Source organism: Euprymna scolopes, chromosome 28 (assembly GCF_053919585.1).
Source record: "Euprymna scolopes isolate OS-2025 chromosome 28, ASM5391958v1, whole genome shotgun sequence".
In the NCBI taxonomy this organism is placed as follows: Eukaryota; Metazoa; Mollusca; class Cephalopoda; order Sepiida; family Sepiolidae; genus Euprymna; species Euprymna scolopes.
The window spans coordinates 53,303,270-53,321,741 of NC_136509.1; the positions used below are offsets into that span (position 1 = coordinate 53,303,270).

General features: G+C 34.4%; 1 protein-coding gene across 14 annotated transcripts in view; it reads left to right on the top strand.

Annotated features, from left to right (window-relative positions):
- Positions 1–18,472, top strand: part of LOC145249624 (inositol 1,4,5-trisphosphate-gated calcium channel ITPR1-like) — a 385,709-nt gene that overhangs the window by 269,923 nt on the left and 97,314 nt on the right. For all 14 annotated transcript variants that reach the window (XM_080111355.1, XM_080111359.1, XM_080111358.1 and 11 more), the window contains 3 exons: positions 2,113–2,238; positions 11,677–11,805; positions 13,807–13,927. In XM_080111355.1, coding sequence (XP_079967481.1) covers positions 2,113–2,238; positions 11,677–11,805; positions 13,807–13,927 — 376 coding nt within the window. The remainder of the gene's footprint in view (positions 1–2,112; positions 2,239–11,676; positions 11,806–13,806; positions 13,928–18,472) is intronic.

Here is an 18,472-nt window from a genome sequence, read left to right on the forward strand (position 1 = left end):
ATTAAAACCACAACTTATTTTGATTCTATTATGAAATTCGGCCCGATACAAATCATATGAAAATTCTCTAAATCACAAGAGATAACTCTAAGACCACATTTGCTTAAACTGAAGCAAAAATACATTTTGCCACTGCAAACTTCTCACAAGTTCTTCCCTGCCAGAAGGACGACTCACAAAGACATCTAAATTCAAAAATATAAAATTTTTGTAGAAAGGACAGACAAATATGTTAGGAGTAATTACCTCTAAACATGAATCGTTAGAACGATAAGTTAAAGGTCGGTCATTAATAGACCTTTCCAAGTTAAACAAGACCGTTAAGAGTTGGAAATAATCCAACTTCCTTCGTCCAACTACCTTAAAAAGATGGTTATTAACCACCTTAATCTTTCCTACACCGCCTCATACCAAGCCAAATACATAGGTATGGTCTGGTGTTTGATGTGATAAGTGTCCTAATTTTTCTTCAACTCATCCGACAAATAAACTTGCTCTATCAAGCCACAACCATCTACAAAACAACGAGTATTGTCATACTAAATGTGTGAAGGGACTCCAAACATTAAAGAATCTCAAAAAGGCCAATTCCACCGAGCAAACAGACGTGTCAGGCACAAGCTCCGGATGAATGGCTCTGAAATGTGAATATCAATATATGCATTTTCTTAGTTTTGTCACCTCCCTGAACTCACAAGTGACCTGTAAAATCAATACCAGTATGCAAGAAAGGCCTAACTAAGTTAACTCAATGCTTGGGCAAATTAGTAATCTTGGGGTACTTAAAGGACAGAAAGTTGTACTTTTTACAGACAGTACAACCAGAGATTACCATTTTGATGGCCTGCCTGGCCCTAGGTAACCAAAATCTTGGTGTAGATTGGAAAGAGTTGCAGCTATTCCCAAATGTTTGCACCTAACATGGTAATCTATGACAATCAAACGAGTCACATGACATGACCTAGGCAACAAAATAGGATGCATAATATCTTTGGAAAAATAGGTAGTTGTTAATTTGTCCGCGAGAACGTATCAACCCTTCTTCATCCAAATATAGATTGAATTTAGACACCAATAAAGGGATCTCGTTACAGGACGATTTATCCAAATAATGCTTTTTCTTGACCAGAAATTGACTTTAAGAAAGCCTAATTAAATAAAATCTAGCCTTAAGACTAAAATCACAATCAACACTTTTTATTTTAAATATAAATTTAAAAACTAAAACTAACTTATTTTAAGAGGAAAATCTTTCTACATTAATTATGGAAAATCATTTAACTCATCCTCACATGTAGTGTATGCATTAGTATTTTATTGGTCGAGCTAAGGCACTCCAAGCCAAAGATAGGCCAGTCCAAGTTATCTCCCTTCAACCAGACAGGACCTCTCAACAAAAATTCCATTTCCTTTCAAAATTTATTTAGAGAGATGCAGTGAAGCAAACTCAAGAGAAAGAAAGAAGAGGAAAAATATACCCCCTCCAATTTCTGCAGACCATCTCTATTGCATTGTATGTTGATTCAACCATATTTTTGTATCTGCGAGTCTTTAGAGAAGGATTGATTCTCTTTCCAATGTTGTTTCTTAATTTATTTTATCATCTAATTTACATGGTGTGTTCTCACATACTGTGAACTTGTATTTAAATTAGATAACAAAATATTTTTTATCTGTAAGGATGATATAGAATTAAAGAGATATTATTTTTGGTTATACAAAAAGAATATCTTTGTTTTATCATTTTGTCTTAGCTGCTATCTCATACATTCCAACCAAGAAATCTTTTATGTTTCTAACTATCCCTTGTAGTGCAATTGTCTGTATCTCTCTTACGCTTTGTTCACCAGGTAGATTTGCCAAGTAGTTTGGAAATTCTTTTTCACAAGTTCAGTTACTCCTATAATTACTGGAATGATGGAGATTTTCCTAAAATTTCAGTTTCTTTTTATGTCCTCAATATGTCACAGTTTATGCATTTACAAATTATTTCAAAATGAAATAAGTAGTAATAATATTTCTGACCCAATGAGTCATAATTAATCTAGTATAAAAAATGATTCTTAAACTAAATTCAAATTATATTCAAATAAATGAATTGTTTGTTTGCAGGTGAAAACGGCATACATAAATTTCTTGAATCATTGCTATGTTGACACTGAAGTTGAAATGAAGGAAATTTATACCAGCAATCATTTATGGACGTTATTTGAAACTTTCCTAATTGATATGGCTATGGTAAGTAGACATATTTTTGTTTTCTTGCTAGGGTTGTCCAGAGTCTTTTTTTTTTTTTTTTTTTTTTTTTTTTATCAGGACAGCAAGCATTGAAGAGTCTTTACAACACATGATGATGTAGCATGACTATATGTAAAAAATGTTAAAAAACGGTATTTTCTACATGAACTTAGAATAATCAGAAAGTGGGAAGTTAAGTTCCATTAGAAGGTAAGACTAGAATTCGGGTTATGTGTCAAGATATGACGTCACAAACAAGTGGCCACATATGTAGTAGATAAGATACAAGAGAAAGCAGTCATTGCTAAATCTGATCACTCTCTCTCAAAGCTCAGAAAAGTAATATTTTTTCATTAAATTAGATTTTTCTTTCCCCCTCAAAACAATTAAATATAATGATTTTATGCAATAATTTATTTTGAAATAGTGCTGGATGAGAATTTTTAGGATACTTCTAACGTTAATGTTAACCAACTATCTTAAGTATAATAAAGTTCATCTTGTTTTTAATAATTATTTTTCTTTCTTTTTTTCTTAAATTTCTCAAAAGAAAATTTAAGTGTTGCTGTTGTGGTAGTATTCTTTTTAATTAAATAACATTAGCAATTTGAAATGAAAGTGGACCAAACATGATTGAATATTTTAATAACTTGGTTTTTCTTTTCCAGAACTAAATAATTTTAAGCTAAAACATATAAAAATGTGATTACCAAAAGTATTTTCTAATCCCTATAGTAATAAAATTGAGGCTAATCCATGTGTATTTTTTTTTTAACTCAATAATTGTAACTAATTACAATATGGCTATAACTGATGTCATATGAGAAAAGATGGATCATCATGCAACAAGTGTAACCATAATTCTAATATTTTAACTTCTAATGGAATTTTCCTCTATCTGCTTATTATAACCTTATGTGGAAAATACTGTTTATAAACTTTTTTATGCTCCCACATAATTTCATATACTATAATTTTTGGTCTGGCTTAAACAATTTGGATTTTGTTATTTATGTTTGAACTTTACAGAATCTGGTTTAGTAGCAAAAGATTTTACCATTTGTGTTTAGGTTGTATTGTTGAGTTTTGACCATTAAAACTTTAGCATTTGTCAAGCTTTTAAATAATACCAGTTTATAATAGAAATGATCAGTTAATGACATCGATCTGATTCTAGTGGCCAACACAAGAAAAATGCCAACAGACAGAAGTTGGAAGTTATTCACAAAACATTTACACTCCCTAAGCATAAGACAAAATGAAAATACTTCACTCTTGATGGAATCCTCCACCTGTATAAGAGCCAGATGGATGTTATGTTACTATGGATGTCCCATTCTTTCCTGTTCCTCAGAGTACAGAATCATCTTTGAAATCAGATAGGGGGTAATCTCTTCTCTTTCTTACAGCCCTTTTCTCACTGAAAATTGCTAGCATTTCTCTACTCCATCCTTATTTTAATGGTAAATGCTCAACTGAGTTTCAATTTCTGATTCCCTCCTGTCACAGTTGATGTTTAGCATCAACTACTGTAAAGAATTTTTATTTTTCCTGTGTACCTAAAACGGAACAGAACTTTCATGAAAGTTTGTTCCTAAAAACTTCCCACTTGTTATAATAGCACAGGGCTACTTCCTAGCTGAGATTCAAGTCCAATGTTAACAAATTCTTGTTCAGTCATTCACCTAAATCAAATTCTGACCTTTTAACTCATCATTTTCAATCCTCCCAATGGTGTTTGTCATGCCAACTGACAATCTGGCCCTGTCGGTGGGGCATTAGAATACACCGACTGCCCCTTGCAGAGAGTAAAAGTCCCTCAATGGGGTCATCTGTTGACCTTAGGTGGCAACTTGTAATACCTAAGGACGGGGTCCTGGTGGTTGAACAGATCATGTTCAAGGTCCTATTAGGACATGAGATGCACCACACCACTTTGGCCCTGACTTGAGCTAAGACAGGTGGTTGAATAGGCCTGATCCAATCAAACGGTTGTTCATGACTAGCACTAAATCAGACAAACATAAAAAAATAAAATATGCTCACACTCTCCACATTAGACAATAAACTGATTTAGTAAGCATTGGCTGAAGAGTCAATCAACTTGCTGAAGAATGGATAAAATACGGCTGGAAAACTAACATCTTTTTTAGAAATGAGGTCATTAGAAAGGACGAAGGAAACATGGGTGTTTCGGTCTATCAGCAAGATGTGTACTTCTCCTGTATCCTTGTGTTTGGGTAAATGCTCCCCCTCCCCAACACTTCCCACACAGGACACCAAGGCGGGTGGGGAGCAGGAGAAATGAAAAATCTAAAATATGTAAATGTCAAATAAAAAGCTTCAAAAAAGAAACCACTGAAGTTTCAGATAAATCAAGTTCAGATTCAGAAACAGACTTCTCAAACCAAAATCTAAATCAAAATGAAATACATTATGAATTTCTAAAACAACTTCCTCCCAAATCAATAATTCATCTTTTAAACATGCTCAGGGAAATATGGCTCAAGGGAAAACTACCCAATAGCTGGAAACATTCCTAAGCCAAAGAAAGATAGTTCAGATCCACAAAATTTCAGACCAATTGCATTGACAAGTTATCTCTGAAAGAATGATAAATAAATGACTGAACTGGTATCTGGAAACCCTTATCAAAGAACCTTTCATTAAAAAAGAATATAGCTATCTTTTTTGATTTAGAAAAGGCTTACAATACAACATGGTGATAGGGTATAATAAAAGACCTGTACAATCTTTGATTAAAGGGCAGACTACTCATAAGATTTTCTGCCATAAGCACCGAAACCTGAAAGCAAGAGTCAATGAATGGAAAGCCTTCAAATGCGCTGGAGGTATCTTTTGGATAAGAAATAAGTTTAATGACTATCTCAACACGTGATAACTCCCCAATTAAAATTATTTTAGTGCTAAATTGTCCTTATTATAATTCTTTCGTTGGAGGTGTCTCTTGGATAAGAAAAAAATTTAATACCTTTAAACGGAAATTACAGTAATGTATTCCATTATCATTTCATCCATAAATATGGGAGGGGAATTTATGTTAAAATACCTTTAATTTAAAATTAGAGCTATGGACTTATACTAAGTAAATATTAATAAATCCTTTGAACCTTTATTTTCTAATGGAGAGTAGACAACACATTGTGGATCAGCAGCTCGTTACTCTCGCTTCTCCTTATTTGTCCCTCAGTCCTCATTTCTAATGAGTGATTTTTCTGACAAAAGGTGGAGAAAAACTGCTTTCCAGGACGACAGTACTTTGTGAATAGTAGTCTGAGATGTCGGAAATCTTCTGTTTCTATGTCTATCTTTCTGGCCATGTCACTAGTAAGGGTGCTGGAGATAAACGTTTCATCTGGGCTGACGTTATCCGCCTGATAGTCAGGGACTCGAACCTTGGATTAACCACTAAGGAGGCTGTCCTATCAGCAGGTGCAAAGTACTGGGGCTGCTGTATTGCCATAATGGATTCTGGACCATGCAGTAGTTTCTGGTAGGGCCTCTCGATGCCATACTAGTGGGTAATTGTTACAACTTTACCTTATGTGCTACCCCCCCCCCAAAAAAAAAAAAACAAAAAAACATTCCTGTCTTTTTTCTCTCCTACTTTCCCTCTCAATCCTGCTCTAACCAAGTCTGTCGACCTGTTCCACAAATCCCAAATTCTCAAAATTAAATATCTCTAGAAAAAAACACGAATAAACCTAGAACCCCATCCTCCACGATGTCTGCTCCAACATCAGGGGTCTACATTCCAACCTTCCAGAGGTTGAAACTCAATTACAGGAGATGAAACCAGACATGTTCTTTCTAAGCAAAACTGGCATAGGGCCGACCACTTCCCTAAACGAGTTCATAATTAAAGGATACAATAACCTAACATCTAAATCTGACCCCCAAGATCGTCATGGGCATGGAATATGAGCCTACATTAAAGATGGCTTTCCATGTGGTAGGGATATCTCTAGTGAAGACCCTAATTTACCTTATATGTGCTTTCGGGTTGGACTTGCTTACACCACTGCATTTATATTTGCCCACAACAGCGAAGTTACTCTCTTTAAGAGCATATCTGAGAAAATTGACCACATCCTGTCTGCTCATCCTTCGGCTAACATCCACATTTGTAGTGACTTCAATGTCCATGATGTGGAATGGCTGACCCACTCGAACAAGACATATGATGAGGGGAGGTTCTATCATGATTTTGCCATTGCCTATGACCTTACCCAAGTTGTTCACGAACCCACCCATGTGCCCGATACTTCCGGTCAGTATGCTAGCCTTCTAGATCTTTTTCTCACAACTTCCCCTGAGCTATGTTCATGTTCTGTTCTGTCTCCTCTGGGATCTCCCGACCACTCGGTTGTATCAGTTAAGATAAAAACAAAATGCAATAAGTCTTCAGACATACCTCCCCACCGTACTGTATATCGATACTCTACGGCTGACTGGGATAGCTTCCATACATTTATATCTGATCTACCCCTGCATTCCACGTTTAAAAAGGATGTGTCCTCCATAGTATCAGACCTGACCGAATGGTTAATTGTAGGCATAGACCGATTCATACCATCCAAAATATTCCAACAAAAACCTAACAGCCAGCCATGATTCTCCCCAGAATGGTCTGCACCATCGCGCACAAAAATCACTTTTTCCATAGCTAGCAACGTAATAGATGCACTGAGACTAAAGCTGCTTCCAGGACTGCCAGCAACCACTGTAAAAGAGTAATAAAAAAATGCAAGAGAGTTATATGCTTAGTCCGTTAAATGCAAAGTAGCTGAGCAGCGACTTGGTTTCCACCAGTTTTGGCAAATAGCAAACAGGATCCTGAACAGAAGTGTGCGTTCTATCCCAACCATCATCAATGGACCTGAAGTCATCTCGTCAGCATCATACAAGGCCAAACTATTTGCAAAGAACTTTACAGCTAATTCTACCCTATGCGACGAAGGCCATCAACTCCCTGTATTTCCTCCTATAACAGACAACACGCTATGCAACATACAAATATCTGTGCATGAGATCACCAAGCTAATCAAGAACCTTGATTCCAGTAAAGCAACTGGCCCTGACGACATCCCAATTATAGTGTTAACAAAGCTTCAACCGGAACTTGCTCCCATACTTACAAAACTGTTGAAGCGCTGCCTTAAGGAGAAGTGCTTCCCAACACCCTGGAAAACCTCATCAGTAAGCTTTGTATTTAAGAATTCAGGTGATAAGTCATCTATCTCTCAGTACAGACCAATAAGTCTTCTGTGTGTCATGAGCAAGTTGCTGGAATCCATATTAAATAGAGAAGTAGTCAACCACCTCAGCAGAAATAATCTTAGTGACGTGCAATATGGTTTCCATTCTGCTAGATCTACAGCAGATCGGCTAACAGTTATCTCATAGGATTAGTGAATCTCTTGACAAAGGCTTTTTTCTAGGGCAATTGCTCTTGACATATCAAAGGCCTTCGATAAGCTATGGCATAAAGGCCTACTTCACAAGATTTCCAGCTACGGTATAACTGGAAATGTTTTCTCGATCATTAAATAATTTCTCTCTGATAGGCTCATAAGAGTAGTGGTTGATGGGCAGAAATCAGATGCCCACAGTGTTAATGCTGGAGTTCCTCAGGGGTCCATCCTGGGCCCAACTCTCTTCCTGATCTACATCAATGATCTCCCAAAACACATACTTAAATCATTCGTTGACATCTATGCTGATGACATGACCATCTATGGCAACACATCAAAGGCCGTAAATGACAAAGTTCTCTCTGATTCTCTCTCCTCTGATCTCGAGCACGTGGTATAGTGGGGAAAGAGGTGGCTAGTTACTTTTAATGCATCTAAAACCAAGCTCCTATCTTTACATCATCAATGCTCTGATCTGCATCTGGCATCAATTGAAATGGATAACTCTCGTCTAGGGGAAGCTCCATGTTTTGATAAGCTTCTAGGCTTGACCTTTAATCCTGACCTGAAATGGAACACCTACATCAAGTCAGTTGCCAAGGTTGCTGGAAAAATGGTGGGATCCTTCTAACGCTCCAGAAGATATCTCACTGCTGATGCAATTTTCTATCCATATAAAAGCCAAGTATGTCCAAGGATGGAGTACTGCTGCCATATCTGGGCAGGAGCTGCTAAAAACAGCCTATCCTTCCTTGACAGAGTACAAAACAGACTTTGTGGCTTAGTGGGGGATGCCCTTTTCTCTTCCCTGCAACCTCTCTCCCACAGAAGAGACGTTGCAAGCCTATTTTTGTTTTATCGTTACTTCCATGGCAAGTGCTCATCTGAGCTCCAATCTCTGGTCTCCCCTCGCCTGTCTTTCACGAATAACACCCCTCTAGCTGAAACCACCGTCAAAAATTTTCCTCACTCTTTATCTGTGCAAAAAACAAAACGTAGATTCCATGAACAAAGCTTCTTTCTTAGAACTGCACGCCTGTGGAACTCTCTTCCGTTTGCCTGTTTCCCACCTGACTACAACCTGGATGTCTTCAAGTCCAACATAAACAAATTCCTGATGAACCGCCCTCTTAAGTAAGACACTTTATCAAATCTCCAATACTAACGTACTGTACACGCAATAACCCTTATCTCCGAGTGGCTTCCAGGCCTTGATAAGTGGTGACCACTTTTATAAAAAAAAAAAAAATCAGATAAGAATTTTAAAGTAAGAATTGGACCAACCCTATCAAACACAGAAATACAGGAAGGAGTCCCACAAAGATGTATTTTATCAGTCATGCTCTTCAATAAAAAAAAATCAATATTGTAAATTGTCTAAACAATGAGATAAATGGCTCATATGTGGATGATCTTGCAATCTGCCATAGATCCAAAAATATTCATACTTCAGAATGCCGACAGAAAATGGCTTTAAATTTTCAACAACCAAAACTGTATCCATTTCTGTAATCATAGAAAAATACACGATGCCCCTACTCTTAACCTAAAAGGAACAAAAATCGAAATAGCTGATCAACATAAATTTCTGGGACTTAATTTTTGACAAAAACAAACTCTCCTTCATCCCTCACTTAAAATATTTAAAATAAAAATGTTTCAAGACTCTACAGCTATTAAGGGTTATAGCAAATACTGAGTGGGGATCAGACTGCTCATCACTACTAAAATTATATAGAACCCTGACAAGAACCAAACTGGACTATGAAAGCTTTATAAATAAATTATCTTAAAACTCTGGACCCCATCCATCACACAGGATTAAGACTTGCCTTGGGGGGGGCATTCAAAACCTACCTGATAGAAAGCTTATATACTGAGGCCTATGAACTCTTACTAAAATTGAGACGTAAAAAATTAGGCTTATAATATTATCGAACCCCCAAAATTCTGCACTTTCAATCCCAACTACACACATCTATTAAAAAAAAAACAAACAGAAAATGCAATTAAACCCTTTGGTCTTTACATGGAAAAAAAAATAAAACTACTTTCAGACAATTCAATAGATCAAACCAGCATCCACAGGAAAATTTCACAAAACTCCCACCCTGGCTGTTAAATCAACCTAAAGTCATACTAGACCTGATAATATATACAAAATCTAATACTCCCTCTTCAGACTAAACTAAACAACATTCTGAATTCTTACTCAAATTGGACACATTTTTACATTTTTTTTTTTTTTACACGGATGGTTCCAAAGATAAAAACAAAGTGGGATGTGCTGCTATTTCAGAAAACGCTATTCGGCAGAAAAGGTTACCAAATTACTCCTCAATCTATAGTGCAGAAATTACAGCCATCAACTTGGCTCTAGATATTATCACCAACCAAAACTCCAAATTTGTAAACTCATTATCAGTACTTGAATTATTAAAAAATCTAAAATTAAACAATCCCTTACTAATCAAACTGCTACCGTTCGATTCCTGATCACTATCAATTCCGTGGAGATGAAAAAGCTGATATGGTGGCCAAAAATTCCCTAAAATTCCAAATAAGTGACATCAAGATCCCATACATGGACTACAAACCTTCAATAAACAATTTTATTACAAAGAAATGGCAAGAAAACTGGAACAATTGCCAAAACAACAAAGTTTTTTAAATTACGCCTATACTTAAGAAAAAAAATACTAGATCCGAGAAAATCATGTAAAGAAGTAGTTTTATCAAGTATTTAGATAGGACACAAATACATAACTCACTTCTTTATACAAAAGTGAAGAGCCTCCCAAATGCATATACCATGTCATGAACCTTATATGGTGAAACACTTTACTTGACTGCTCTGACCTCACACAAATTCGTCAACACTACTAGGCCGCAAACTTAAAAAAACCTCTTTGAAAAAGAAAACCCTAAAACCATTCTCAACTTCCTAAAAAGAGCAAATCTTTACTGTAAAATATAAATGTCATCAAATAACAATATCAAGACATTACTCGAATATACCCAGCGAAAATCAATTTAAATTTATATACAGCATTAAATGACCCACAGAATGTCTATATGTTGGTTAAACAAACAAACCAACTAACAATTTCATTAACTTTTATTCTCAAGTGGTCTCAGCAGTGACACATTAGTATAAAAAAATATGTAATAATAATAATAATAATAATACATATATAATAATAATTTCTATTATTATATAAAAGGAAGTTTTGTGAGTTCGTTCCCTATGTACTCGGAAATGGCTGGGTCAATTTTTTAATGAAATTTCACACGAAGGTATTTGTGCCCGCAGTGTTAGGTTTTTTATTGGAATGTCTGATAAGTATTGATAATCAAAATAATTCAATGAAAGAATTGGTAATTTTAATCAGGGTTAACACCTTACAGTCTCACATAAACAGTTCATTTGAGAAGTTCTATTACCACATAAGCCAAAAAGTCTGACATAAAATCAACAGGTTTATTTGATATGACAGGAATGCGTTTGAAATGAACGTTTTTGTTTAGAGCATAATTAAACCATAATACTTGACTTTTGCATTTTAAACTTAAATTCAAGCTATTATATATAAAAATTTTTATAAAATCAACAGTAGGTTCTGTAAAATGCAATGTAGACTACAATGTATTGTGGACTAGGTCACTATGAGGAAGCATGTGAAATTTCCTACAGGTGCACTGCGATGGGTCCCCAATTAGAGAAAGCAATGAATCGAGTTGATTGAAAAATGGGTGATTTCAGATTTCAATGACAATAAAAATATGGGAGTGTGAAACATTCGTTGATCATTCATTCCCGGGTAACGTCGGATCACCCTTCTAGTATATAATAATCGGTAGGTAACTGTAAGCTGACTTTTGCTACCATCAGAAAATGTTGATTTATAAAATGGATTTATTAATTATGGGGAACTTTGAAAGAGAATATTTTACAAATAATTTGCTGACAAAATTTTTCATTTGAATTACGTTCTCTTTGTAGGTAAGCAATGCGACTACTGATCGTCAACATGCTGATACTGCACTGGAAAACTATGTGACGATTACTATCATGAATATTGTCACCACATTCTTTAACTCGCCTTTCTCTGATCAAACAACTACAGTTCAGGTAAGAATTTCTTTATGCTCACTATTATCCTGAACAGTTCAACTGAAAACTCCAACTCTGAACTCGCTATTCGGTTGTTTCTGCTAAAACGAGAACACAATATTCTAAAAAAAATAACCGAAGAAACGCATTTGAAAATCTATCAGGGAAACGTTTTCACACTGACTTCAATGGGACTATTAAAGATAAATTTCACTAAATTAACTGAAAATAATTGAATTGTAAAAAATTAAATGCCGCTAGATGTTTTTCTTCATTTTTCTTCTCTTTGCAATATTTTTCACAACACAAAGTTCAGAAAATAAATCCCAGCATGATCTAAACTCATCAGGTCAATTTTTCATTCTGGCCCCGGGAGTATTTAAAATTCCTACTCTTTTTATTTTAACACAAATTCATCCAATGCTTAGTGCATAAGTGAACTCGTATCTCTGCACAAAATTAACAAGATTCTATTTTGTAAACAGAATGTTCAGAGTGCAATCCCTATAATTCATATTCTTAAAGAATGAATTTGTCCATAACTCCAACTCCAGCATTTGGATATGTATACTACTACTACTACTACTACTACTAATAATAAATAAATAATAATAAACAAAAGTTTTTTAAATTGTTAAATTTGGAAAAATATTGAGAAATTGGAATCAAAGGAAAGATGGACATATAAACCACAGCACTGACAAAAGCAGCTAAAGTATTAAGAAAAATCCTAGAATGCAGAAGCCAACGCACGTTGACCAATGCACTCATGTTAAATTCCACTAAACAATATCAAACCAATAATATCTGGTGTGGTATTAGCCCTAGGCGAGCTGTGTTAGCTGTCTCCAAAGTGAAAATTTACAGGGAATATGAAATTTACAAGCAGTCCCCAACCACATAGGAAGTTGACATACAGTGCCTAGCATTCCCAAATGGTCACCCGTCTGATACTGCCCAGGTGTTATGTAACTTGGTGATTTAATTGTTAAATAGATGTTGGGTTCATGGCTTAATGGTTTATAAAGTTGTTACAACTATTTGCTCGTTTCCATTTTATGTTTATAACTTTCTGTTCTTATTTACTCTGTTTAGAAACTTTATATCTTGTTGTTTACATTAGTTCAAGTTATTGCACATCAACCCTTCTGAGTTTTGCAACAAATGTCCTTCATTACAATAAGATATCATGCAATGTATTTTTTGTGTCCTCTTTCTTTGTGGCGGCACGCCTTTGTGTTGAATTGCATCTACCCTACTGTTTCTTGTTTTCTGCAAAAAGCTTTTGTAATACGGTAATAATGGAAAAAAAGTCTTTGGTTTTCATTTTTTTTTTTTTTTACATATAGTTTAGCTTTATTTTGCCTCACAAATCCGCTTGGAAACGCATCACCAATTTCTCACTAATTCCTTGTCTTAAGGGGTTAGGGGTCTTCTCGCTACATTTCCCACAATGTGAGTTTCCCCACTCTCAGGAAACCACTCCCATCTGTCCCTGTCACTTTCAGAAAACTGACTGACCAACTTTCAAATCTCACTCCTCATCACAAATCTTACCAACTCTCCCTCACACGTGTGATGTCACGATCCGGCGACAATCCAGCCATATGTCAATGAGTGCTTTGCACTTATTCAACCCAATCTAGTGTGACCCTGTGACCTTGTATTCATGATAGATTTTTGAATTCAAATAACTTTCCAACTAAGACAATGGAGCCCCATTACTTAAATCTATCTATCTATCTATCTATCTATGTATACTAGCTTAAACTGTCAGTCTGACACTATAAGGTTCCATTATATAACATAATGAGAACTGATGTTTCAATGCAATTATGCTATATTTAAACAATATCAAAGTGATATAAATAGTTCATTGTTCGAATGTGAATAAATTTTCTGATGTAAAAATTTTGACTTTTTTCGATGCATGATTCATTTGTACGATAAACGTAATATTTCTCAATCATTTTCGATAGAATGAGTCCATTCTCGTTGTCCTCTATTTTTCTATTTCAGACACGCCAACCGGTGTTTGTGAAATTATTTCAAGGTGCTTACCGTTTATCTCAGTGTAATTGGTTATCAGGTGCTCAGCGTTATAATGTTGAAAACTGCATCAAAACTTTAGCTGATATTGGTAAGTATTCAGATTTCTATTGCCTATGAATCGTTGCTTTATATTTTAAAATTTTGTCTAAACTTTTCATACACTCATGTTGTTGTATTTGTTGCGAAACTGAGTAGTTGATTGTCTGTTGACATAACACCACACACACCAATGTTTAATTCTCAGCAAGATTTATTAAAAATAGAACAATAATCACAGTTGGTTTTCCTGTGCATCTTATCTACATTTGCTTTCGGAAGAGTAGTAGTCAAATGCATTATCCTTTATTGACATTATTTCCCTTAAATCATTACAATCCAATGAAAGAATGCAATCTTCTACTTATAGAAACCAAAAATAGGTGTAAATTCTACCCATGTGCAAATTTAGAACCAGATGATCATCACGGCATCATATTCGGTCTTTATCTCAAGTCTACTTTCATCATTTCTTCCTCTTTTCCATACTCTTCCCTTGTGAATTGCACCTGCTACCGCAACTGTTCTACAGCTGCTAACCTAAGTAATCTTATCCATTTTTTCAATATGGTTCTACCATCAAAGTCTACTCTTCTGCACACATCTTCCTCTGAAATCATGGTTGAACTGTGCGTAGGCAACACGAGAATAACGGATGAGAGTTCATATAGAAATGTTGTTTTAATTTGAATAAAATGAAATATGCATCAAGTGCGCTTGAAAGTCAAATCATCTTTGACGTTATTCTCGTGTTGCCTACACACAGTTCACATTTCAAAATACAACCGCTAGATGCAACGTGCGGCTCTTTACAGACTTCTTTCTCCAACTTTACAACATGGCAAGGAAGAAATAAAGGAAAAAAAAAAGAAACAAAACACACTGAAGATGGAGTATTCCTCTGAAATATATTTGTGATAAATTAAAGTAATATTTGTTTATTTTCCTAATATTGCGTTGTGATTTGGCTTTCAAGCACACTTGATGCATATTTTATATATATATATATATATAGAGAGAGAGAGAGAGATGATTTTTCCCGTCTAGAATAAAAGTATTACAGATACCACATAACTTCGATATGGTTGCAATACCTCTCATAGGTTTTACAGATATTATCACTTGATTTTATTCATATAAGTCCCTATATTTCTGAGAAGTCACTCCCAAACAAGTCATATTTACAGGTGGAGCAGGATACTTATTCATTCATTATTTTCTATCACTCTTTTCAACAAGAACGTGAACTGTTATACATTTGCAACATTTTTTTCACAACAGTTCCATCCATGTTTATTTTCTTATTCTGTACAGTTAACATTTGTTCTTTGAACTACTCTACATAAATACAGACCTCTCCTTCACAATTCCTTATTAAATTCTGGTCAATTTGATTGGTTGCTCACCTGTTTTATCAAATTAAGGGATATATTGAACAGTTAAAAAAGCCTGTCGATGACTAAACAACATGGTGTTAACAATACATTCAACTTTAACGAATGCTGCACAATATTTACCTTTTTGTATACTTGCTTCTGCCTAGATAAAAGAATCTTATATTGGAACTGACATCCCTCCCCCCAATTATTTTGCATCTCTTTTTTTTGTTTTCTTATTGTAGTCATCATTGTCAGTGGTAGTCCAGAATTTTACACAAACTTATTAAAATAAAAGATCATAAATGCGACAACAATGAAGGTTATTACTTTAGGAAAAGGGTGGTAGTCAAGGACTTCCATTCGTCAATCTTGCAACATTTCCAAGTTTCAAACATTACAAAAAATAGAAATCCTATTTTAGTCACAAAAATTATTACATATATTATCAGTTAACAAATGGATACTTATGCAGAATATAGACCACACTAAAATAATAAAAATATTTAGAAACACATTCTTAACATGGAAGGTGAGAGCTTTTTGTAACTATAATGTACTTTCAATTGATAATTTAATACACAAACTACCATGAAAATCATAAAAAATAGCATGGTCCATATTTTGCATAAGCACAAAAACATATCTACACTGACATAGCAAATTAGGATTATCTCTATATAAATAAAATGAACTCATTTTTTCCCCGTCTGATTTTGACATTAATAGGATTAAAAATCAAGATATTTCATGCAAATATAATATGCACAAACGGCAGAACAATATCTGAGGTGTGTTATAGGCTTATTATTTCTCAAATTCCTCGATAATCTTAGATTTCTATACTTTTTCTGCTGAGAAGTCACGGCCAAAATCGGTTAAGATCAATGGAAGTGGTAAAATATTTTCTCTCTAATAAATTCCTCCTCCCCCTGCCACCACTTAACACCGTTTGGGGATCGTTCACAAGGAACAGTTGAGAAGAGAACACCGGTTTGGCTTTGTAGTTCTTTCATGTGAAGTTATTTAAAATCACTAAACTAAGCTGCAGTGCTCTGTGGCGTAGTGGTTAGCGTGCTGGACAATTCACATTATATTTTCACGTTCGCGCCGATCTACCGTAGTCGTTTTTTTTTTTTTTTTTTTTTTCCTAAACAACTGGAATGGACTTTTCTTGGTGGCCGAACTGTTAACGTTGCAGATGTTTTTTTTGTTTTTTTTTTCACACTTTATTTTCCTACTTTTACTCATGACTCCGGGTTTGATCCTTCCTACTTACCTACCATAACATTTTTTTAAACTCCCCCCCCCCCGGAAACAAACACTCGGGCAACGCCGGGTACCCCCGCTAGTTTAGAATAAATACGGTGTTCCTAGCTTTGTTCAGGTTTAGAACAAAACACAGTATTGGTCATGGTCGCCTTTGACTGACAGTTATGGCTAGTGACACAGTTATTAAAACAGCCAGTATCCACCAGTCACTGCAGGTAAATTCCAATACCCACAAATAACTGCCTCAGAACAGCAGTGCCTGCCCATGCCATGAAATAACAATAACCATCTTAATAGAGCAATGACTAACATGGATGTTAGCCAGTAGCTTCCACTGTCAATGCCAGAAAATCCTTAGTAGTGGAGGCCAGATAATTTCATTTTGGCTATGGCTGACAGTGACCCTTACTAACAGATGTAATTTAATTTGTTTTTGGGAAGGGGAGGACCCTTACTAAATGTGTTCTGGCTTTGTGTCAAGCTTCCACCAGGCATTGCTAGTACATGGGCCCTGCTAATATACAAATATAAATTATGTTCAAATATACTGATAGCATGAATTAAAAATATTTTTTCAAAAGCACTCAATGCATGAGTAGAGCATTTTATAAATAAAATTATATAAACATTATGAAGAACCTAGTGGATTGACCTACGTTTTGATAACATTTCATTAGGTTCTAAAGTATATATATATATATATATATATATATATATATATATACTAGCAGATTGCCCGGCACTGTCTGGTTGTAAAATACGCTTAAATATGATATTTTTATTAATGCAAATTTTGTATTTATTATTATATTATATTGGACCCAATATATAGTAATGATTTAAAGTTAAAAAAAAAAATGATTCATGCACCACCGAAAATCAAAACCAAAACATTTAGCTTACGATTTACTTTTTCCTTTGACGTTAATGCCTGAGCTATGAAGATATTTGCTACAAGGCTAAAAATTAAAACCTGAGCCAATAGCTATTACGTTACACATGCATATTCGTAATGGCGTTGTTCAACTTTCTGACAAATTCCTTTTTTTTTTTAAATTTTCACACTTTTGCACTGATTTTCCCCGATGAAAACCCAAATATAAAGGTTTGCATGGGTTTGAATACCCTATATATCAAGTTTCATGTCTGTAGACGAAAAACTGACAGGAGTTTGGTAGGCAAAATTTTAAACAAATATACATACACATACATAAATATATATATAGAAAGAGGTTTGTGTTTACTATAACCTGTTTATCCAAATATTACGCAAGTATAAATCATGTGGAATATCTGCATGAATATAATTACACGTAATAGTTAACTAAAGATGATTATCCCATAAGAAAATGAAAAAACTAATAGAAAAGGAATTAAACTGAATGTTTAAAAGAATATGCAAATTAGCTAGATCTTTTGCAACTGAATGTAATTCCATGACCCATATATAACAGTTGTATTTTCTTTTTAAATAAATAGAAAAGAGGGGTGTTAATATAAATATCAATATGCACAAAAAAACAAATTTATAGGAGTATAGATATATAAATTTAGATGTTTATTTTTATATATTTCTATGACTAAGGTTCACTCCTGAACTAATTAATTGATCATTATACATTTTGTAACAAAGAGTCTAGGAATACGGATGAGTATTGTGAGCTATATTTTGTTTAATTTAGTTTTATGTAAAGTGGGTAAAGAGGTCCTTTTTGAAAATTCATATATCTTCAATTTTTGTGACATTTTAGACATCACTTAAACATTTTTCAAATATCAGTTTGCTTGTATTTTTAAATCTTCTGGCTTTCAAATCCTTAGTAAATTCTTGTGTATTAAATGATTGAAACTTTTAAAGCTATAATTTTATAAATAGATTCAAACAATATTATGTTAATAAAATTATAGTTTTATAACAATTTGCTTCAATTAATAATTTAATGATCAGA